At 42.4% G+C, this 24,657-nt stretch overlaps 1 protein-coding gene across 1 annotated transcript; it reads right to left on the bottom strand.

The window, feature by feature from the left end:
* Positions 1 to 75: 75 nt before the first annotated feature.
* Positions 76 to 23,219, bottom strand: SLC71A1 (solute carrier family 71 member 1). Its single transcript, XM_090049697.1, has 12 exons — positions 23,002 to 23,219; positions 17,504 to 17,599; positions 10,183 to 10,245; positions 9,400 to 9,527; positions 8,649 to 8,763; positions 6,098 to 6,316; positions 5,636 to 5,749; positions 5,090 to 5,161; positions 4,336 to 4,448; positions 3,854 to 3,951; positions 2,930 to 3,093; positions 76 to 1,527 (listed from the first exon to the last, which is right to left on the bottom strand). Exons 1-12 carry the CDS (start codon positions 23,086 to 23,088, stop codon positions 1,321 to 1,323), a joined length of 1,476 nt encoding a protein of 491 aa, XP_089905823.1. The 5' UTR covers positions 23,089 to 23,219; the 3' UTR covers positions 76 to 1,320.
* Between the last annotated feature and the right edge of the window lie 1,438 nt (positions 23,220 to 24,657).

Genomic DNA, 24,657 nt, shown 5'->3' with positions numbered 1-24,657 from the left:
AGAAAGCATTTCAGGTACCTTGTCAACTGCGTTTAGTTCATGTATTACTTTACAAAACCATGTTGCACACTTCAATTTATATTTTGAGCATTTGTCTGGAGCAGAGCAAATGACTTAAGCAGGGTGTGGAGTATGTCCAGCAGGTTACAAGTCACGTAATGGAATCAGTTCTATAGATCGCCTATGATCTAGAATATAATTGAAGACGTTAGCAATTATTTAAAAATTCATTAAAATAGTCAATTTTATTCACATATTTTCCAGCTTTTAGTTAACCATGGCAAATGTTCAAGTTAAAAAAGCACTGAGCAGTAACCACATAAGATGAAAACATTTAAAACTATACAGCACTTTATACACAAATTTATACAAAGGAACACTTAAATAATACAACTGGACACAAAAATATACATTTTAGAGAAATAAATTCACATCAGTAATTGTATAAAGCTCTGTTGTGTATTAGGGTCCTGAAAGTTTAGGACTAAAACATTAGCTCTGCAAAATAAAAGTATTAACTGTGACAGTCCTGAAAGGCCACTATATAGTACACTGACATTTTCAAGGCTATCAACTTATATTTCACTTTGTATATTCAAGTTTTGAGGTTTTCATGATTATGCTCAGAAACAGTGGTATAATAAACTACTTAGGAAAGCAGGGCTTTAGAACCAATATTAAAAACATATTGGCTCATAGCTTGCTATTTAAATACTCAATATCTGATATATATCGTACTAAAAATAGAATTAAGAGTAACGCACTTACATAAAAAGAGCTTTCACTGTTCAATACGCATGCTCACGTAAGTTTGTATTAATACAAACTTAAAAATTAAAAAAACCCTGCCATACAGTGATTGTAAAATTAAAAAAAAAAAACCTTTTTCTTACGTGAGTGCATTTACATTAAGGCTTTGAATCACCTGACCCAAGATTTTCCAACATTAAAATTAATGGGTCTACATGTATGCTAGTATGTCTCACTGAGACTTAGTATGAAAAGAATTAAAGCTCAACACCTTAAGAAAATGGGTGTAGGGACACATGCTAATACCTTGATTTTTTTCCTTACGTCTCTTGAGCTAGGATGTAAAGGTTAATATAATTAACAATATCAGGGCAAGAGACCAGTGCTTAATATTTTTTTAAAAGCAAATTAATAATTTAATTGTAACATCTTTGGAGAAATTTCCAGTTCCTGTTTGTAGTTCCTACAAGTTTCATGCATAAATTTCTTAAGGTTATCTTAAGAAATCACATGCTTGATGGAATGTAATCTCCAACCGCGGGGGAGGAAGGGGAGTCTTGAGTTTTGCTGTCATACATTTGTGTCTTGCAGTAAAGGTTCTTTGGCCTCACCAGGGGCCTGTGGACTGTGTGGATGGCTATGACTGCCACAGTGTTTCTTCCAATTGCTGGATCGTACAGTTAGATTGGTATGTTCAGGAATAAACAAGGCAACAAGGAGAGCTAACAGCACAGAGCATGCTCCAAACAAGAATGGTGGTCCAGGAATTATAGAGTTCTGAAAAGAACACAAAGGAACAGCTAATAAATTCAACATTCACACCAAGTTTATTACATGCTAAGTCCCCATGCTAATTATAGAGAAACCTTTTACAGATAGTTTTTTCATTCTCCTTTCCTCTCAGCAACTGGGCTCTTCCCAACCATCATGTCTTATGCAGGGAGAAGGGCTTTCCCACCCCCTGAGATAAGGCAGAACACAGTTGGCAATACCCAGTTAGACTTCTTGGCTCTGTTCAAATTGCAGAATTTTTAAACTGTAGAATTTTCCCTTGCCTTCACGGGAAGTGGGCCACAGACTACCTCACTTGGCTTTCAAATAGTTCTCAAATGGACGTATGTCATCAAGTCAGGAAGCTATGAAGACTGAATAGCTGGTAGCATTTGCATTTCACTCCCTAGTTTACCTTTCCACAGGATTTCTGAAAACAGGGAAGTACTACACAGCATAATTGGAGCAGCAGTATGAAACTGCATGTTCCTAGTCAATCTTGTTCAGGCAGTTTTACCCTGCTGTAGACAGCACTACAGCATTGCCAAGGTTTCAAGCAAGGACTAAGGAGGAAACTACAAAATACAGGAGGGCACAACATTAATGTGATCTTGTATCAAATCCACCCCCCTACAATTTAAACAGCATCGGTTGGATTAAAAGCAGACAACTGGACATGGGGTGTCAACTGCTGTTATAAAACTTACAGCCTACAAGTTAAACTGACAGAAGACTACCGAAGTGTCCCACCATCTTTGAAACAACCATTTCACTGTTGTAGGTATCCAGTGTCAATGTTTTGACATAAAAGGCACCGTAAGTAATCATCTAGCTGCATACAAAGAACTATGATCTAGCTGCCTGAGATTGCGCTCAGCTAGAAAGCTATTTTAAAAGTTCAGATTTGCTTCTCTAGTTTGTTACTCTTCATTCAAGCACTTCCTGATTTCTGTGGGAATACTGCAAGTAGATGGAGTAGTAAAGGTCATCCAAGTGAAAGCTTTAGCTAGTTGGGCAAGAGATCATTTTTAACATGGTATGGAAATTAATCTATAAAAATCAGGCAGCAGTGGATCCAGGACTGTGCTGCACATGGCCTCAGAGTGGCTGGAGTGGGTGCCATCTGTGCCACATGCAGCACTTGTTCTGGCCATACTGGGACTTGCACGGGATGTAGCATAGGGCAGACTGCGCACGATGCCTGCTCCAGATGCTCTGGGTCATAGGCTGTGAGCCAGATGAGTTTGACAGCTGATTAGAGCTAAGCTAGCCAAAATACTACATAATGTCACAAGGGAAACCCCAGCACTGGTATGATGAATGAATTGGATACTTTTTTCCCCTTCCAGATTTCTAGGATTTAACCCTTCTGTATTTCTGCTGAATAAGAAATAAAGAGTAGCAATACCTGTTGTGAATGGTGTTGTGTGTCTATATTACCTTCCGGTTTAATATCAGGCACTGGAAGTTCACTCAATTCTACATGGAATATGTAGAATATAAAGCCATAGAGTGCTGGTCCCAAACCATTACACAATCCTCGAATTCCTGTTATCATCCCTTGAACAACACCTGAAAGAAACAGGATTCCACTAGGTTAACTGTAAAGAATGAAGACAGTTTTAAATGTTTTTTGAAATGTGTCCAATAATGGCTTTCTCTTTCCCCTTCACACTGATGCAAACTACAAGTAACTTCACTGACTGAGTTACACTAATGAGAGATGAGAAAAAACTGAGCCATAGCATTATATTGAGTTCTTTGTCCTAATACATACTTAAGACAGGATTTCCTATGCTGCAGTGGACCAAATGACTGATGTTCTGGGTTGGCTCTAGCCCCAGCCCTGGCCTGGGTTGTGGCCAGAGGTGAAGCTGCAACTGGTCCCCTGCCACTGCATAGCATCCACCCACCACACTCTCCCTGCTCCCATCACCCTGTGGTCTCCCCCATGCTTCTTCCATTGCATGAGCCATCTCTATTGGGCAGCAGCAGCAGGTTACAGCTTTGGCTCAGGTTAGGGCCAGAGCCAGAACTGTGGCAGCTATGTGCCCTAGGCCAGTACCTGAATCAGACAAGGCTCCACCCTCAACCCCATGCTGAATGGGAAAAGCACCTCATCGTGGATTCAAGTAAATAGGGACATTTTTATTCTTGGGAGAGGTAAACTACACTATATATTTTTCATTTATATTACTACACTATTGGCAAATTTGTCCTATAAACTGGCAAGAAGGCTACAATTAAGGATAACTTATTTCTAAGGGACAGCAAGCAAGACAATTTCTGGCTTGAAGGATCCTTATTAAAATATTAGGACCTAAAAACATACCCTGTTGATCAGCATCAGCAGTTCGTGAAACCAGTGCACTTACTGCTGGGAACGTAATACTAGACATGGCTGCAACAGCCCCTGCTGCCCACATCATCCTGCAGAACAAGCAAGAGAGAATCAGAATGATCATTGTGGGCAGTGTTCTGCATTCTACGTTGTGTATTACAACAAATGTAACTCATTTGATCAAGTTAGCACATTCCTATTTTTACGCTAATATATAATCTAGCCATTATAAATTAGTAATATATTTGTATATTGGTGCTGTATAATTATTTTATTAACACACAAAGAGTGTAATAATGTAGTTGGAAAATAACCACTCCTTGTGAAAAGTCTGACATTTACAGGAAATTATTGTCCGTGAGGGTTTTTTTTGTTTTGTTTTGAGTAAACTCACAGAAACCAGTTTTGTATGAAACAGAAAATAATCTAAAACATGCCAAATCAGTCAAATATAAGAATTTAAGTTTACATACCAGGGCTCTGAGCCAAAGCCATACCATGCCAGCTGTAATATTTGAAATCCTAGACCCAGTAAGATGGTGTTTTTATTTCCAATAGATCGCATAAGTAAACTCAAGACTATTGTCTGATAAGAAAGAAAGTCAACATTTTAACTGTAAGCATCATTACACAGCAACATACATGAAGTATTTACTAGTTGAAGTCTCTTTTCTCAAGTTTGATATTAAAAGGCAAAGTAATCAAGAAGGGTTGTTGCCTAGCCAGCAATGTACAACATCTTTTGAGATGGCTAACACCAGGGATGTATAAACCACCGTGTTTTGATTAAGCAGTACAAGCTATTTGCTTAACTAATGATAATTTAAAGAACAAACAACTTCTAGGCCTCTGGGAAAACAGTTGAGGAAGATGGGGGGGGCTAAGGTTTAGGCACTCTGTTAGCATTTACAGTAACTGGGTTATAGTCCCAACTCTAACAGACTTCCCATGTGAAGCAAGACAAGTCTCACTTTTCCACATGTATTAGCTACTCCTCTGTAATATGGTGACACTTCTCCCTTTCAAAGATGCTATGCCAACTGGTTGCGATATGCTTAAATGTTAAGTGATGGGAAAATGAAAAAGTGAAGTAAACTCATTCCTTTCTTGTTCTACTCTAGAACTCCCAGTAACAGCTCAATTCCATTTGTAACTGCAGGTACAGGGATTCCCATCATTAGGTCTTACTTGCTACTATACCAGTAAAAAGTGCAGATGAGTATTCACCTGTGCAATAATGGAGAGAATGCCTAGGACTGCTATAAATGCTGCAACACTTTCAGACGAAAATCCCATTATCTACATTAGAGAAGGAGTAATTTGATCATTAAACCACAAGTAGATGTTAACATGTCACAGAACATTGAAGACAATGGAATGAATAACGACATAAACAAAAAAATGTATCAAGTGAAATAAAAGAAAGATTTTATTGGTATTATTTCAAAATTTACCTTTGCATCAATCAAGAATATTTTCTATCTACCATGTCTTATATATTTTTAAATCTTATTTAGAACTTGAAAGAAAACTCATCCCAGGACACAGCCTGAAAATTAAGTTAACTGGTAAATGAATTATTAAGTTACCCTGATCCAGTGCAATGCAAGGGAAGGAGATTCATCTCTTTGAATAATAACTATGAGGGAACAAAAAGCCATTCTCAAAAGTGAACAAGTTATATTACTTCCATATTGCTAAAAAAAAAAGTAGCAAATACAAGTAGTCCTTTCTGTCAACCTATGAGACGTTTCTTTAGGGGCAGATTCTCACCTGTCTGAGGTATAAGAAGAAGCTGGAATATTGCCCTGCCTCTGGGAGGTAGGAGAGAAATACTGTTATGCAGATTAGCAGCACTATGGAATCTTGACCCACTTTCTTAAGTGACTACGGACAAGAAAAAAAGACAGTCGTAAGGTCAGAAACTGAGAACATTCTCTTCATCATTATTAAAAATATATATCCAAAATCAACACTGAAAGAAGCAAAACAGCTGTTAGTTAAGCTAATACATGGAACCATCATTTTCTTCAGCTCATTTACCACAGGTTTGCCGTTACTTCTGCAAAGCAGCAATGGCAATACCAACTTCTAAATTAGCTAAGGAACTCCTCAAACCCATTTTTTAAATCCTGAATAGCTGAATTAGCATCAATTCCATCCTTGATCCTAAAGCATCAAAACCCATGTGCACAAGTTCCAAAACATTATTTCTTGAACATCTGAACAGCTTACTGCAAATGGGTCAGCTTGTTCCCATGAAATGGGTGCTCCCCAAGATGCTGGCCTCATCTTCTCTGGCAATGATTCTGGTACAGCAACAAGAATAAAACAAATATCCAACAAAGCTATAGCAGTAGCTAGGACCACTACCAAGCTGTCGCCATAAGTTCGACCAAGGTAAGCACCAATAGCAGGACTGGTAACTAAACTTGCTGCAAAAGTTGCCGAAACCTACAAAAGAAAAAGGGTTAGTATGAGAATATAAAATTAAAGTTTTTCACATGTATTTACAGCTACTCTTTTTTTTAATTCACTCTTTACAGCTTAAACTTTTCCAAAAGCTCAGTCATTGTAATGAGATAGAAAGTCAAAACAAATTTTAAAAAGTTACATCATCCTGAAAATTTCAGACATCTGAAGATTCAGAAGAAAACAGTTTTGACTAAGGCAGCAAATTATAACTTTTAATGCTGTCACTGTGTTGACATAAGATCAACCAACAAAGTTCACAGGTCTCAAAGGGAGGGAGAGACTCTAAAGATATCATTTTCTTTTGGTAAAGGAAACTGCTTATTTTCTCTATACCTGCAGGATACTCCGCACTCTCTATCAAATATTTTATATTATACAAGGACATGTTAATAAAGTTATGGCAGAAGTTTATTACCCTCTGTGTGCCCAGCCTATTACCCCTGCAGTGTGGACATGCAAATGTACTTATGTATATTGAACATGCAGAGTGGGCTATGTGTAGGTTCAGCAACTATTTGGCTGTACACATGCACACACCAGTATAAATCCTGGAAAAAGATGGGGTGCACCATTCTGGGTTTTAAGTGGAAGTGGAAGACTTAGGTCCTACATCGCACCCCCAAGAGGGAGTCTGAATCTGCATTTCTCACTTCCCAATTCACTGCTCTAACCACCACACCACAGGTTAGGCAGTATCTAGTCTCTTCTCGAGCACTCCACTTGAAGCTGAGCCACTGCACTTGCATTTAATGGTCATCAGATAAAACGGATGGAAAATACTTCTGTCCCATTTAGAGCAAAGGTCCAGGCTAGAACCCAGGACCTACTCCCTTCCAGGTCAGTTTCCACCTCATTGAGCTACATACCTTCTAGCTTGCTCTCTTCCTTGAGGTCCTATGCACCTCTCCCTCTGGGATGCCTAGGCAGCAAGTTATTTAAAAAAAAACAGCTAGAAAAGGGCCTGTATAAATGTCTAACTGCCTGTGGCATAACAGTTAGAGCACAAGGAAGCTGCATTTAGTTTCATACCAACTGGGGGAAAGACAGCCTAGAACCAAGGTATCCTACTTCTTGAGCAATACCCTAACCACTCAGCTACTGGGGTTAAACATGCAAGGATGCTCCTCCTCTGGCATCAAAGACCTGCTAGACATAGGTTTTTGTCTAGCTACAGTTTCATGACCTATTGCATGCATTGGGCATATGTATGTAGCTGAAGACCTGCCTGACCATACAGGTGTATGCTTATATGTTCATGGCCAGAGTAACAGAATTGCAAACCATGCGTAAGTGCCAAAGAGACACTTATGCATCTGGAAAACTGCCATTTAGGTAAACAGAGGGGAACAGAAATCCATCCTCAGGGTGCAGTTCAGCTTTTGCTTCTTCAATGCAAACAACATTACCGGAACTTCAGAAAACAGTTTCAGTTGGCTTAATGTTTGTGCAATGTGCTCCCTTACAACTCGAGAATAAACTTACTGATCACAGAACAGAGAACAGAAAATGGTGAAAACCTCATAAACCAACCAGAACTTAACTCTGATATGAACAGGCAAAACAGAGATTATTTACTTCCCATGTTCCGTATGTGTTGACCCTCCCTGTCACGACAGACAACTCTGAAAAGGCATTTAGTGATATGAGTGCCTGTTCAGCAAAATCAAGACGGACTATCAGAGACCGAGAAATCTACCGGGTCTAGATTCTAACTAGTGACTTGCAAGTGGATGGATCTCATTTCATATTCCCAGTCCTGTGAAACATCATATTCAGCATCCTCTTGAATATTTTTTAATTTCATAATACAGTTTACCAAAGCTAAATAATGCAAATCTGTTTAGTTTCTAACTTCTCAACTAGCACTTCACCAGACTGAGACTAATTTGAATCAGTATTTTCTGAAAGACAACAAAAAGTCCTCTAGGACTGTACCTACCAAACTGGCTTCTGCATTAACACTATATTATAATCCTATTTATGCTAGTACCTATAATGTACCAGGAACTTTCAACCTATTAAAGAAGGTGTTAGCCCCATACTAGCAAACTCAATCCAGAAAGTGAAGGCTTGGGAAAGAAGATTCTGCCATGGCCATACTAAACCTAAGCTACTAACAGAATATGCAAAAGGCAATACAGAATGGGACAGAAGAACCAGTCTGCCAAAACAGTAAGTTTAAAATGGGAAAGAGACCACCATTGAAAAGTTAGTTTCCTACTGTAGTAAAATCAAGCTTTATTAACAGAACTTGTTTAGCTACTGACTCTTAAGAGGCTCAAAGGTTCAAGATACAGGATTACATACATACCAGTCCATAAGCCATACTTCTTTCATGTTCTTGGGTTATATCTGCTACATACGCAAACACCACTGAAAAAGTCACCGCAAAAACCCCAGAAACAGAGATAACAGCAAAGTACCACCTAGGATCATAAAGGGATTGAGACAATTAATATAGAACAAACGGTGGTTCACAAACTCTACATGCACTTCCAAACAGACTGAAATATCTATGGTTCCTGACAAGCAGTTTAATCTGCATATAACCTCACAAAGATACTTTCGGACTAGTTATGCTGCTTTCTCCTAAGTGAGCTGAATGCAAAATTAAATAGCACAACATGTCAGTTTACCAAGAAACATCTGGAATCAAAGTCCAGGATCTGCAGTTATTTAGACATTTAGCTGAGTGCGAGTGAAATGCTAAAATAGGACAGTTTGCAACAGATCTCAAATTTAGCTTCTGCTTTGGGTCCAGCAAATGATAACTACTCTACTTCACAGGTTACTTAGAACCATATAAACAGTTAAACAATCTACTACAGAGGGGAAGTGATCAAAAAGTAGAGATCATTTTAAAATAAGACCATCAAATTCCAGCAAATTGAAAGCCTCAGATACAATACAAACAAGCCTGACTCTCAGCCTTGCATCACCAGTTCTAAAACAATTCCAAACCAAACAGTGCCTGTACAATTCTCCCAAAAGGTAAGTATTAATCAAATGCAGCCACAAAATGCTAAACAAAAAACCGTAAAGTAACTAAATAAACTACTAACCATGGGCTGATCTTCATTAGTGGTATTGGTGCACAAGTGAAAAAAACTGTTAGCAGCAAGAAGGACTTTCGTCCCCAAACATCAGAAAGAGCACCTATCAGAGGGGCACTGAGGAATGACAACAAGCCCTGAAAAATAAAATATGTTCATTAACAAAAAGCAATGAAAAATGTGACAGATGGAATAATTAATTACCAAGTAACTGATTTTAATAAATATTTATTAAAATGTTTAATTTTTATTAAGCTAACTGCAAATGAGCTCACTTGCAAACATACTTAATCCTCTGTTCTATGCAAGTGTTACCTGGAATTTGAATTTTAGTTTTACTATCACAGAGTAACCCAAAACTTAAGATCAAAGCCAGCTATGTGATTTTGTTTTCTGAGAAAAATGCATTTTTCTTTTATATGTGCCGTATTTACAAAACATTATTATTTTCCAAAACATTGGCAAGATAAGGTCCGTCTATCAAATTAAAAAAGTGGGTACCAAAGATTATACAGTTGATTTGAATCAAAACACATAATCTTAGCCTAATCAGCTAGCCTCTTTAGTCTTTGGTCAACCCCAGTGAAAGATTTAAGCAAAACAAGAGTTTACTGAAAACCAAATGCTGCTATCTGAGCTCTCCCATGTAAACATTTATTCTCATATTTTAAAATCACAGCTAGAAAGCTGGTTTCAGAAAGTTCTAATTATTCCACTCTTCCAACAGCCATTTGTGTTTCCCTCATTAGTTTAAATGATTTTAAATTCTATTCTGAATTGAATTTATCCTACCTTTACTCCTTGGATTAGGCCATTCATCAGAAAAGTATGCTTTGGGAATGTTTCATGCAAAACCTATGAAAGAATTATGAACAGTATATTGTTATGCATATTTCATAATACTAAATATTTAAAGACACATATGCTATGTATTATTCATACTAAATGTAGAATGGTATACCAAAACTACCTAATACAAATGCTATAATATCCACTATAAAGTTAATAAAATTCAGCTGTAAAGTATCATTATTAAAACTTTCCTCCACGGCAACAAAATAGTCCAAATTTGCAGTAGGTAACATTAAAGTTGTCATCCGTGGTGTAAGTCAAGCTACATCAAATATTTTCCTAAACAATAACTGGTGTATTTTTCCACTTTTTGCCACAAGGCCGGCCAAAACTGCTTTAATTTGACAAAAGTATTATTAATACAATGAAGGCAGAATGCTGTTGAACATCTTCCAAAAGGCAGAAATCCTCCATCAATTAGAACCAGTTTGCCCTATGGTAATGCTAAGCATACATTACCTTCTTCAGGTCTGGTTTTCCATACAGAACATGATCTTTATAGTGTGGAATACTGAAACAGAAAACAGCTACCACAGCAAGATACTGGATAGCAGATATATGAACTGCACAGCTGGCTTGAAAACTTCTTAAAACACATTAACGGTGCATCCACACATGCAAGCACATGTGCTTGTGGCAGCTCAAATAGAAGTGGTGCAAATTTGAGTTGGGGCTTTTTGCCTCAGTGCACGTGCCCAGACATGCACTTTGGTGTCGGGCAAATTGTGCCACTTGGGACAAAATAACCCTCCCCAGATCCTCCTAGCAAGTAGCTCAGGGATACTCCTTCTCAGGAGCTTCTGGGGCCCAGCCAATTGGTATCTGGGAACACTACCCCCTGTGCCAGCTGGACTGCTGCAGCAGCATCACAAATCTTTTTTTTTAAATTCCCCCAAATCCATATTGATCCACAGTTAGAACAAAAAACCACTATATACACCCCCCACACACACACGCACGTGCTGCCAGGCCAGGCCAGGCCAGTTCCATGGCCGCAAGACACAGCTCAGCATGACACATGGTCCCGGCATCCTGCGCCGGGTCCTGCCACAATGGAACCAGCCCAGCCTGGCAGCATGAGCTGCCCAGTGCCAGCAGGACCTGGCTTGGCCCAGTGCACTGTCCCTGTACCGGGTCCTGCCTCCGGTGGCAGTGCTGCTTGCCCCATGGGGTCTCTGGGGAGGAGGCGAATGGCAGGACCTGGCCTGGTGCAGCTTGCTAGCCTGGCTTTGCACCCAAGTGGCATTCATGGCTTGGGGAGGCATGGCTCTTGTGCAAATGCATACTAGCTGCACAGCTAGGGCTGGATTGTGTTGGGTTAGACTGGCGAGGCATTTTCCATAAGGCTCAGGCACGCTTGAGCCTCATGGAAAAAAAAGTGTCTGCTGGCCCAATCTGCGCAGCTAGCACGCATTTGCATAGGAGTTGCGCCTCCCAGAGCCGCACATCTCTCTCCAACGCAAAGCCAGGCTAGCGAGCCATGCTGGACTGGGCCAGGTCACGTCCCACCGTGCGCTGCTGCAGGGGCTGGTGTTGCAGGGCCAGGCGTGTGGCAGCCCCTGCTTGAGCCCCTCCATGTACCCACCCATTGGGACATTCCCACTGCTGCTCCCTGCACTTCCCCAACATTCCCTGCCACTCCCCATAGCCAACAATCCCCTCAACTCCCAATACCCCCCTGACATCCCCCACCACTCCCCAAAGCCCCCAACAGCCCCCACCCATGCCCAGCCACACCAATAAACCACCCCCCTACCCCATGTCCCTAACTTACTTTTGATAGTGCCAGGGGCAGCAGGAGCACCACAGAGACGCTTTGCCCAGAAACCAAAGCATCTCTCCCGGAGAACCGACTCCTGGGTTGCCTCCAGGCATGGTCTGGGACCTTGCCTTGCCTCGCTGTTCTGCAACGCAGGGTTTTTTTTACCCCTGAATATCCAGGGGGCTAATTTTGCTCCTGCGTTGCAAATATGCAGTGTGGGGAACATTTTTTTGTTCCTGCATGTGTCTTGCAGCATCTCAAAGGGATTTGAGACACTGCAAAATGCATGTGTGCGCTCATCTGGACACGCTCTAAGAGGGTATTCTACACTCCCAGGCTTTATTACTGTGACTGAAGCTTGTGGACACTTGCATTAGCTGGGGCCAATTAGCACAGCCAGAGTGTCACAGAGCTCAGCACAGGTCAACTACCCAAGTATTTACTTAGCTTCTTAGGTGGGTTTTGCAACCCAGACTGATCTCCACATGGCTGCAGTGCTATCAATACCTGGGTTAGCAGTTTAAAGCCAGCTCAAGTACACTGACAGGAACTTCAGAGACAAATTGTCTTAAAAATGATGATTTACCTGCTACTTCAGTTACTCCTATAAAACTAAGCACCTAAAACAAAACTATTGCTACAATGTATGGCTTATGTAAAACCCTGATGAGACACAGAACTTTAGTTAAGAATATCTGGTTACAAACAATATCTGTAGACGAAACTAATTACTACCCTTGATGCAAGGCTTAAGGCATTAGCTTCCTTCTCTCAGCCTCAGTACATCACAATCAATTTTCCCAAGATGTTACGAATATTTCCAGAATTAGTTAGCAGTCTTTGCATACGTGACTAAACTGAGGCATATAACAAGAGACTGAAATTTAGTGCTTTTCTGTTGTAACCATGTGTGTTTTGATTAATCATCCCATTTGTTCCATCTTATAAATCAGCTCTTCATGTACTGTTACTGAATGTTCCAGTCTGAAAAAGTTTAAAAGCTCATGTTTATGAATGTATACAGCACTTCCAAACAGTATCACAAAGATGCATAGTACTAATTTTACAGTGGGGCAGATTGAAAACTATGAAATGCTTCAAAGAATTGCATCAATGAACAATATAGCAACAGAACACACAAGTTAAAATCTTAAAGATGAAACTGAAGCTAATAATCATAGTTAAGCTGAAAAAAAAAATCCAGCATAATAGCATTCATCAAAACTGAAAGCTTGACCACAATGAAGGTTGATAGACAAGCTTTTGCCGTCCTCTTTGTTCCATACCTTTCATCTGAAATGCTTCAAAACCATGAAGCACTTTTTATACCATAGTTCAGAAGGGCCAATTTTTTGTTGATTCTAAAGTCACAACACACATATGACAGAAACTGCATTAACTTAAAATATCTGTAAAAATAATACATAACTGCAATTTTAAAACGAGGACACAAAATCCAACATCTAACATCTTTCTTTAAACACAAGTCCAGTTGTTGCTCTTTCCACTGTTATCATAAGTTGTAAGAGAACTATTTTTCAAAACACTTCCAAATACTATTTTAAGAAGGGAACATTCTCAAATGGCCAATTAACTCTCCTCCCCAATCTTGGATTTTAAATGAGAATTTGCAGATGTTTACTACTTAAAGTAAATTTTTTTTTTTTAATTTTTGGCCAGGAAGGATCAGATTTTATTTCATCTGTTTTCATCTTTGATGAAACTGCATTTTACTCCATGGATTCCATAGCAACTAAGATTTTGTGGTCACAGGATTACAGAAAACATTTACCTGGTAATATATGCAAGACCCTCCATCACTTAACAAGGTGGCTGCAAACTTTTAATTTTTAGTGCTGAGATTGTTGTAAAAACAATGTTTAAATTTACTGGAATGGCACACTACAAAAGAGGAAGCATTTTATGATGAATCAGTAAGCATGTATGACTAGACTGAACCAACTACTATTGCAATACCTGAAGTACTGACAAAATTTCAAAATGTGTCCTTCTACCGTAAGCTGGTCCTCCCGATATCAAATTCTTAAGTCTTAGTTTTAAGCACGAAACAAAACAAACACCCTCAACAGAGGACAACAGGCTTTTACAGGCTTTCATAGAAACATGTGACTGCTAACATGCTCTATGTTAGATCTGTCAGCCCCTATAAATTCTTCCCTCTTTTGCCACATTTTGCCATGGTGACCTCTGGCTCTTTTATATAGTTACCTCTCTGTCCTACTGCAGTGTATTAAAAATAAATTCAAAACAATGAAACCTTGTAAAATCCAGGTTTGCCTTCTAACTTTTAAACTTTTCATTCACTTGGCTGCTATATTCAGGTTCTAGCTTTGCCTAATTTTGACTTTGATTCTGCCAAAATTAGATGTTGGCTGGAATACTGGATGTGTTTGCATGGCAGCAAAACTGAAATTGAGAATTCACAGCTCTTCAAAGCCTTCTCTCTACTTGTTTTACTGGTATAACAGGACAAAATCTAAATACCACCACTAAGGGAAAAAAAAATCCAACCACCGCCACCAACAGAAAAAAAACAACAAACCAAACGCTGGTTTTTCTGGTTCAGCTGGTATAACTATAGTTGTGCAAAGATTTTTGCTGGCAAAGCTATGCTGTTAAAACACACACACACACACACACACACTCTCTCTCTCTCTCACTAGCCTTGGTATATCAACAAAACTCAAGTTTAGGCCTGATATTATCTCTAAGTCACCATGAAAATTTATGGTATGTTAGAAAATTTATGGTATGTTAACAGAAGTAGAAGTCTACTATCACTACAATACAGGTTTCACTTCAGCTTTGCTGACACCAAAATATTTCAAAAAAATCGTTATGGCAGGTCACTGGATTGCAGCATAACTGAAGAGTTTCACCAGCAGTGGAATGCTGCTTACCAAATCTGCTTTGCCACCACCTTGGTAATTGCCAAAAGTAGGAAAGGCAGTCCATGAAAAAAGCACATTTTGCATTATTTTTAAAGAATGTCCAGATCACAGATTCCAAAGGCCTAAATTGGATATTAAAATTCAGGTGGAAAGGTGGTTAGCACTGTTAGTCTGAACTGAGACAGAAGGTAAAGCAAGGTAGCACCTTAGGGCGCATCCAGACAAGCACACACATGCCTCTTGCAGCGTCTCAAACCCCTTTGAGATGCTGAAAGAGGCATGTGTGGGAACAAAAAAAAAAAAGTTCCCTGCACTGCAGATTTGCAGTGCAGGGGCAAAATTACACCCTGTGGTCAAAAAAAAACAGCAGAGGAAAAAAGCAAGGCACGGCATCCAGACCATGCCCTGAGACAACCGGAGGCTGGGTCCTCCACAGAGATGCTGTGGTAGCCAGCCAGAACATCTCGATGGTTAGATCTCACCCCAGTGCAGAAGCATGCTGCCTACCCATGCGGGGCAGGCAGCGGTGCAAAGTGCAAGCTGCAAGGACCTGGACCCAGGCTCCTGTCGTTAAGCAGGAGGTAGGGGGGCTGGAGGAGGGGGGACAGGACCAAGGAGCAACCCCCGTTAGCCTGGCCCTGTCCTCCACCTGCCCCGCCTCCTGATTGCTGCCCCACCCAGCCCTATTCCCCACCTGACCCCCCACCCCCAAGCTCCCTGATCCCTGCCTTGCCTGGCTCCATCCCCCACCTGCTCCCCAATCACTGCCCCACCCTGCCCCAACATCTCATTGGGGCTAGGGGTACAAGCAGGGGATGGGGCAGGCATTGGGGAGAGGGGGAGGAGCTGCAGGAGCCAGCAGGAGAAGAGGCCAGGCTTGGCAGTAATCTAGGGGGCTGAGGGAACAAGCAGGGGTGGGGCATGTGGGCCCTGCGGGGGGGTAGCCCCTTTTGGGGGGGCCGTGGCCCCTGTGGGGGGCAGTCCCTGAGCGGTACAGGGTGGTTGCACCTTGCAGGGGGGTAGGGGATGCACCCTGCAGGGGGGTAGGGGACCCACCCCTCCTAAGCAGCCCCCCGCAGTCCTTCCACAATCCACCCACACCTACCCACACACCCTAGGCTCCCCCACATCCTCCACAGCTACTCACATCCCCCCACTCCCCTTCTGCAAACCCCATGTCCCTCCAGCACACACCCTACGTGCCCAGCTGCCAGACAGGATGAGACCTGCTGACAGGAGCTGTGGCAGCAGGGGCAGCTGTCCCCACATCCTGGTTAGTGAAGGGGTCACAGGGAGCTCCAACTGCTCTATGGTAAGAAAACCAAAAGGCAAACAGCAAATCATAAGTATTTAGAATTCATTTTATTATGATCATAGAAACACTGGAAGGCTTCCAAATTGCTTTAACACTATAGCTATATCAATAAAACATTGCCCAACTTATCACTCTCTCTCATTCTCTCTTTATATAGTGGTCTTTTGTTTTAATTGTGGAGAAAAATGGATTTGGGGGTATTTTACGGAGTAACTTTGGGATTTTTTTAGCAGAGATTTTTCAGTTTTCAAATAGGAAACACCAGAATTCCTCCTAGGGAGGCAAGTGGCAGGACCCAGGCAGAGGAGCTTACAACTTGGACCCAGCTGGAGGTGGCTGACCTCCTGGCCAATTGGGGCCAGGCAGACATGCTTTGACAGTTCAAAGCAGGCTACCCCACTGGGAACATCTTCTGGGTGATAGCTGCCCAGATGGCTGGGCAGGGGGCACACATGGCAGTAGTGCCACACAAAGACCAGCTCTGCAGCCACAGCCCACTGGCAGCTGGCCCAGAGGGTAGGATCCCTCTATTGGCTGTGCTGTCCCCATTTGGGTCTGGCAGGTGCACAGCAGGTCACAGCCAGGCAGCAGTCCCCACTGCCAGACTGCTGCAGTGGGTCAAGGGTACAGTGAACACTCAGGGCTGCTTCAGCAGTCCAGCTGGCACAAGGGGCAGTGTCCCCAGGTACCAACTGGTTAAGTCCCAGAAGCTCCTGAGAACAAGCAGCCCTGAGATACTTGACAGGGCAGCTTTTTGTACCGATAGGGCTAGGACAGGGCAGCTTTTTATACTGCTGGGGACAGCACAGATGCTGGCCCCCAGTTCTAGCTCCCCCTGGCTGCAGATCCACCAGGAGCCAGGCAGGGTTATTTTGTCCCAAGTGGCACCATTTGCCCTACACCAAAGAACATGTCTGGACACATGTGCTGAGGCCAAAAGCCCCAGCTCAAATTTGCACCACTTCTATTTGAGCTGCTGCAAGCACACGTGCTTGCATGTGTGGACACATCCTTAGAAATCAACTGGTTCAGAAGCACATGAGCTTTCATAGCAACTAATGAAGTAGGTTGCTGCCTATCAGAATTCAGGCATGTACATATCCAAGTCCTGGGCCACAAATTTGGCCTCTACATGGGACTAGGAGATTCAAAACTTAATAAGTGCACACAATGAGGGTATGTTATATTTAAAATGCAGAGATAAGAAAGCTGAAATATTTAGTTTACCTTATTCTTGTATTGCACGAAAAGTTTGTTAACTATATTACTCACCATCAACGTTGGTGCCGTCAAGAGTCCCCAGGCAAAAAACTCCAAAAAAATGACTATGACAGCATGGTAGACACTAGGTGAACCTATTCCTTGAGGCTAAAAAGAAAAACAAAAATTAGTATTACAAAATGTTTTTAAAAAGCCTCTTTACTCATAAGAAATGGGTCCAGATAATACTTCATAAGCAAGGGAATGGTACGAAATTAAACGGCAATGAGGAGCACAATGCCACTCAGGAATCTGACACTGCCTTGAGTAAACTGGGATGAAGGGAAATTCCATTTACAGTAAAACACAATGAAAATCCCTAATGAACTGACCGTGGTGCCAAATAAAACGAACCCCCATGTATAGAGAAGCTGTTCTGGGAAAAAACGGCTTTGCTATGTAAGGATTCCACTTGTGGCAGCAACAGCCTGTGTGAAATTTCATCTGTTTTCTCAGAGGAAAAAAGTGAAGGTCACAAAGCTGAAAGTTGAAATCAAACTTTAATAATTTCAAATCTTGTTCTCAAAACTTAAAGTAGTGCCACATTCCAGAATCTCATTACTTAGCCAACTTTACATTGCTTCTGTTGGTAAAAGATAAATACGAAGACTTGCTAGAATACGTGATCCAAAATCCATATGGTCTATACAATAAAGTTGTAACTTCAATCATGGGACTAAAATCGAGATCAATTAACCACAACATGTGCCTCAAATGTGGGTGAGGTCTGGCTATGAAAATGAAATAAGTTTGGTTGCCCCTTGATAGGACTGTAAATCAAAAGCAACTTCCGGAAAAGAAAATGTGGAAATAGAAAGTAAAAGTGGTTTGCAGTAGTGAGAGAAATCCAGTTCAAACTTGTATTTATTGTTAAATCTGCTTGCCACAAAGGCATCGCTATACAATTCAGGGAACACATTGGAGACTGAACAATAAATCTTCAAATTAAAAATGCCAACTCAAAAGATGTCTTTGCGTTTGGTATCCTAACTCTAGAGACAGAAACAAGAGATAGAAATGAACTTGCTCAACCTCAGTTTATATGAAGTCTATTGTTTAGGCTAATTAGAAGGAGATCAAGCTTTGGCTTTAGAAGTGCTCAAGCTTGTTTGTTGTGACTCAAGTTCAGGTATTTTTTCAAGATCTAGGCTAGGTCCAAACTAGGAAAAAAACAAGAAGTCTTTTCTGGTTTTGTATCAGGTAAGTCGGAACCTATGTTTAGATCTGATCTTACAATGTAAGCATTAGAGAACTGCAGCCACCTAGAGAGAACTGGAAACAAGCTTGTGCTTTAGACTCATTTCTGGTAGCAGCTTTCTATTTTGTACCAGTAAATGGAAGACATGCTTCAAGGTAGTGCTAATATACTAGTGTCAAACCTGTGCTATGCCAGACCACCCTGCATGCAATACCCAGGATGTTGATTGGGGGAAGGTGGAAGGCACTCCCCAACCTGTGGACCCACACGGCCAGATGAGTTTGACCCCCCTTCAACATATACCAAACATTTTTATGCTTATACTTTTACTCTGCTTTCTCTTTTTCTCCAAAAGCAGAGATTGTCCCCTGTCAAAAAAAAAAGCAAAGAACAACTACAACTCATTACTACCCATTTCCCACAGACTCCAAGGTCCCCCTCTAGGTCTCACCTTCATCTATCTTTCCTTCAGCATAAGATTAAGAGTAAAATGCAAGATGCAGTTAATCCAATCAGAAATATAACTTAAAATTCCAGCCTTCACTTACTACAAATGAAAACCTTAAATATCATGAGATGTGATTAATGCATTAAATAGTCGTTGACCCAAAAATGAATTATACAAAACATTACAGTGACTCATCAAAAACAGGACACATTAAGAAGCTATGTGAACTACAATTATTAGGGACCTACCAAATTTACTGTGGGAATGGGGTGCACAGCAACTCTAATTTTGCAGGTTCCCCTGTGCACCCTGCCCCCCATCACTGATTGGCAGAGGGGTCCTGCTGCTCGCCCTTTGCTTCCAATTGGTGGAGAGGCAAAAATCACAGTTTTAAATGTTACCATTTTTGGGGCTTGCCACTGACTGGCCAAGGGACCTTGGCAGCACTCCCCGGGAGGCAAAAGCAGCACCACATTAAAAACCACCGTTTTTGGCTCCCCGCTGCTCACGACTAAGTAGTGGGGTGCACAGCAGCACCCCCCGCAACGCTTATTCCTGATCGGCAGGGAAGCAAAAAGCTCAGTTTTAAATATGGTGCTGTTTTTTCCTCCTGGCTGGTCAACTACAGACAGCATGCCTGCCAATCAGTGGAGAGCAGCAAAAATGGTGCTGTATTTAAAACTCCAGTTTTTCCCTCCCTGCTAATCAGAAGCAAGCGGTGAGCAGTGGGGCCCCTCCACCAATCAATGGTGGTGGTAGTGGGGGGCACACAGGGGAACCTGCAAGATTAAAGGAGTTACTGTGCACCCCACTCCCGGCATGAATTTGGTAGGTCCCTAACCATTATTCCTGTCTTATTTTGGTGGGGTCACATTACAGATATTTTTTAAAATTCTGTACTTCATTATATAGTCAATCAACTATTGCCAAAAAAAGAGAAAGTGAATACTGCTATGATTATTCCTATGATATAGTTTTGCTCTTGGAAGGCACTTTCCAAAGTATTATTAGTACTATAATGTAGTACACAGAAAATATTTTTTATTCCCAAAGATCTTTCTTTTCTTTGCTGCCATGCTGAATCTTACTGTAGTAAATGTTATTGAAATTAATAGTGTAAGCATTACTGAAACTTTGTACTTGGAAAAAAACTCATCCCACCCTCCAAGAAAAAAAATGAATGCACTCAGATGTTAAACTCAAAGCTAACATTATGCTAGTATAGAAGGAGTAGCAGAAGCACAGGGGAATCAAGGTAGTAATGACTTTAAGAACTAGGGACAAGAAAATGCCATCTCCATCTAGATACCTCTGCCTATCTTGCAACTAAGTTAACATCAACAACAACAAAAGCAACTGAACTCCTCTGGGGCTAAATAATTTCAAAATAATGGACTTTACCTCTACTATAATATGCCAGAAAACTCTGATTAGTTAGTCTGCAAATTAAAGAAATTTAAGACATCAGTCCTTTTACTTTACTTGCTCCCCAAAATATCACTCTGGATGTAAGGAAGCTGAAGGAACTGAAAAGGTTGAGAACAGAAGTAATTTATATATATTATAGACAACCAGACTACCCATAATTCATACATCCTGCTGCCATTATAAAAATATGTAGTCCACTTCAAATGTATAGCTTCAATATTTATGTACTCAGAAAAAAAACCTGTCAAGTCTCAAAAGCTCTCCTCCCTGTCTATCTGAGAGTTGACAAATAAAGTATAAATATTTTAGGAAAAGATAACAAAAACTAACATCTTTGTTGTCTAACAACTTCAGACAGTTATAACCCTGTTTGCACTCCACATTTTTAATTGTGAACCCAATGTACACCAACATCTTTAAAAGTGATGGCTGACACCAAAGGCATTAGAATAGATAGATATAACTGGATGGTATATTAAACAAGTCTTTTACCTCCTCCCTTGCTTCAGCTCAGCAAAGCAGGAGTTAAAGGAGAAATGGCGTTTGTGTCTTAGCCAAAAACTTATTTAGATGAGAAATGCAATTGTGTGAGCCTGCATAAGCTCATGAATGTTACTCTGTCTGCAGTATTCATGTTGTAAACACATAGGTAGTTAATTATTTGAAAAAAAAAGCAACCCTAAATTGACTCTGTAAAGAAAAATGCTAGTGAGAAGCACCAGGAACACAGTTTTTCATCAAGCAAATGAGACCTCGCTTTGCCTTTGGCCATTAAATAACCCAGCTCATCAGTTTGATGCATGAGGGCACCTGTTGCTCACAAGAAAAGAAAACTGACTGGGTGCCAGGATTTTAATCAGTTACAATTTATCTCTATTTCTAAGACTTAACTCAGGGGTTCCCAAACTGTGGTACAGTACCCTTGGGGGTGCACAGGAGAAATTGTGTAATAGCAGATTTAATTTCATTATAATCATAATTGGCATTTAATGGGGTTAAAATATTAACCGTACACTGGTAGGGGTACTCAGGCAGCTTGTACATGCAATAAGAAAAAGTTTGGGAGCCTGTGACCTATCTGAAAGCAACATGATTCTTAGACATTTTGAAAATTGCACATGGATGCTATACACAGCAGCCAGACAGATAGTTCTACAAGTGTCTGACTGAGCTATTCCATGCAACTGAAGTGTTTTGAACTCAGGATGTGCTTTCAAGAAAACATCCTAAACTTCAACACTCATTACTAGAAATGCCAAGTCCTAGTGGGCACATTATTTAACAGCTATTTTGCAGAGGGAGGGAAGGGGCACAGAAAAACCTTATTAAACTTCCAGCCAGCGGATCAAAAACCCTTAACAGTACTACTTTGATACAGCTTTTGTACTCTCACTTACCCACCTATTTTTTCAGACTATGGAAGCCAAAGGAGAAAGAACAAAGACCAAAGGGTCTCATGCTGGCGACACACACACTGTACGAGTAAAGCACATCACAGATAGGATGTGATTGGCTTTCACCAACAGCACAATCTGGAAACTCAGCACTTCCTGCCCTGCTCTGCTGGTTTGCTTCCTGCCACCCTCCAAGACAATGGTGAAACCAGCTACTGCCTCAACACCCACAACAGCTTTTCAAGTAGTCTTTCCTTTCACAACAAGCTGTTGAAACTTTTTTGAACCTGTAAGATGATTATGCCCATGCAAGGTGGCACACACACAGATTTAAGTCATTTGAAACTGCCTGCTGGACAGAAGTGCTTGTCACTCACTGTGTGTTTGCTGTCAGAAAGCATTAGGGGTTCATCACCTTAGGCTCCTGCCACTCCTTATATATATTACACAGCTCACTGGTGAATCATGCAATAAATTTAAGCAGGCCACACATGCAAAGGAATCATTGCCCAATTCACCTAGTGAATGGCACAGTACATTTAGATCAACTCCCACATGCAAAGTTATCATTGCACCATAAAAACGTCCATCCAGCGACCAGAAGAGCCAACTAGTTAGGAAGTTAGTGCCTGAGAATGTGTACGGACTGTCCTTACCCAGCTATACTTGGGACGCAGGCCCTCAGGCTAAGATTAATGACAAATACTTTTAAAGTGAAAATAAAAAGGACACCGAGGTGAAGGCTGCAGTAATGGAGGACCAGACATTCAGAGCAAGGAAACACAAGCAGGGGATCCCTGCAAGCAGCTCGGCCACAGCGCCCAGGGAGCAGCCCCGGCTAGAGCCTGCGATTCACCCCCACGTTTCTCCTCGCAGGCCCGGGGCACCTAGCGCAGGCGCCAGGGGCGGCTCGCGAGCCGGCCGGGGATTTGCGGGGGGGGGGCGCTGCAGTGACCGGAGCCGGTCCCGTTGCGGCTCGGGCAAAGCTCCCGGCCCCGCTCCCCCGCGGGCGAGCGCACGTGCCCCGGCCCCGGCGCCTCACCGTGCCGCCGTCCTTGATGATGATCTTCTTGGCCAGCAGGATGCTGCGGTTCGCCGCCCGCTTCTTCTTCTTGCCGCCCTGGGTCATTTTACCATCCTAGTGCCCCGGGGTGGGGGGGCGCGGAGCAGGACCCTCCCCAGCAGCCGGAGCCACCGCCCGACCCCCAGCCACCGCCTCGCCCTCCGCTGCCCCTCAGGCCCCCGCCGCCATCTTGGGAAACCGACAAGCGACGGCCTCCTACGATCACGCGATGCTCCGATTGGCTGCGGGCGGGCACGTGGCGGGGAAGCCGGTGGGGCGGGGGGGGGACTGAGGCGGCCGTTCCCATGGCAGCGCCGCACGCCCCGGCCCAGCCTGTGTGATGCTCAAGGGGAAGCCCCTGCGGGCCCTGTCCCTCCTCCTCGCAGGCAGGACGGGCCCGTGAGCCCCGTGGGCTCCGCGGTTATGACCCTCATGCTTTACATTATTATTTATTACTATTGTTATTACGTCCAACAAAGCGCCCTCAGGCCGAAATTGGCTTAAGCCCTCCCCTGGCTCGGGCTGAGGGACCAACCTGCAACTCCCCCAGTCCCGCCTCACTTCACATCTCACCTCAAATCCCTGCGTCAAACAGAGCGGTTCCCTCCTCCCTCTTACACCGCTTCCTATCTCCCCCTCCCTGCCTCCCCACCAGGGGCATCCCACACCCCACCCAGCCCTACCCGCGCTCCCACAGGGGGGCGCGGCCATCGCGGAAACCCACTCGGCCTCCCGCATCCCAGAAAACAAAGAAAAACAGAGCATTAAGTAAACCTCCCCCTTCCCTCTCCCTCTGTTAAAGGGCAACACCAAGCACTTGACAGTTGCCCCTTCACAGTGCCCTGCACTGTGTGCGGGGGGTGACACAGACATTTGGTTCAAGACCAGGCTGCACACAAAACCACAGGCCGGTGTTAACAGAGAATGTAAAACCCCTGAAGAACAAATAAACGGCTTGGCCCATAAAGCAGTAAGGAAGCATCAGCAAACAATAGCGAACGTTCACATTGCTTAATCAAACAAGCTGCTGTGTGTACTAGCACAACATTACAGCCCTTCTCGCACAGTGGACCTGCACTTCTCTTTTTCTGGACTCACCCCAATGACAAAGGTGCAGTGCCTGGTTGCCTGTACAGGACCAGCATCCTGAGTCCACTCCCAAAACACAGGTCCCTTTTAGTCCTACAGAACTGGTGGCTTGCTGGGCCTTGCTAGGTGATAACATGAGTTGCACTAAGAAAAATTTTGTAATCAGCACTATCTTGCCTTAACCCTAACAAATTACACCGGGGGGGGGGGGGGGGGGGGGAATCTTGCATGCACCAGACAGCAAAGGCAAGCTGAGGCCCTTTACAAAGTCCCTTCCTCCTAGATGACCACACTAACATAGGTTTGACCACCACACCACATTAAAAACCAAAAAAAACCTAAAAAATTTAAACCCTTGACTGATAGCCCTGTGCCCTGCAAGAAGAGGTCATAGTCCACCACAAACATGCCCCTTTTCTGTTGTAGCACCATGCAGAGCCCAAGAGACGCAACAAAAGCCTGCAGTGCTGCTGTCTTCTTTTTGCTCAGGCCACAACCATCCCGGCTGCCCCAAAATTCAAAAAGAACAAAAAGACCGTTTTGGCC

This window comes from Crocodylus siamensis, chromosome 5, assembly GCF_052110815.1.
Source record: "Crocodylus siamensis isolate JL-2025a chromosome 5, ASM5211081v1, whole genome shotgun sequence".
Lineage (NCBI taxonomy): Eukaryota > Metazoa > Chordata > Crocodylia > Crocodylidae > Crocodylus > Crocodylus siamensis.
Note: the sequence above shows the minus strand (reverse complement) of the source record. Positions and strands in the feature narration are given on the sequence as shown.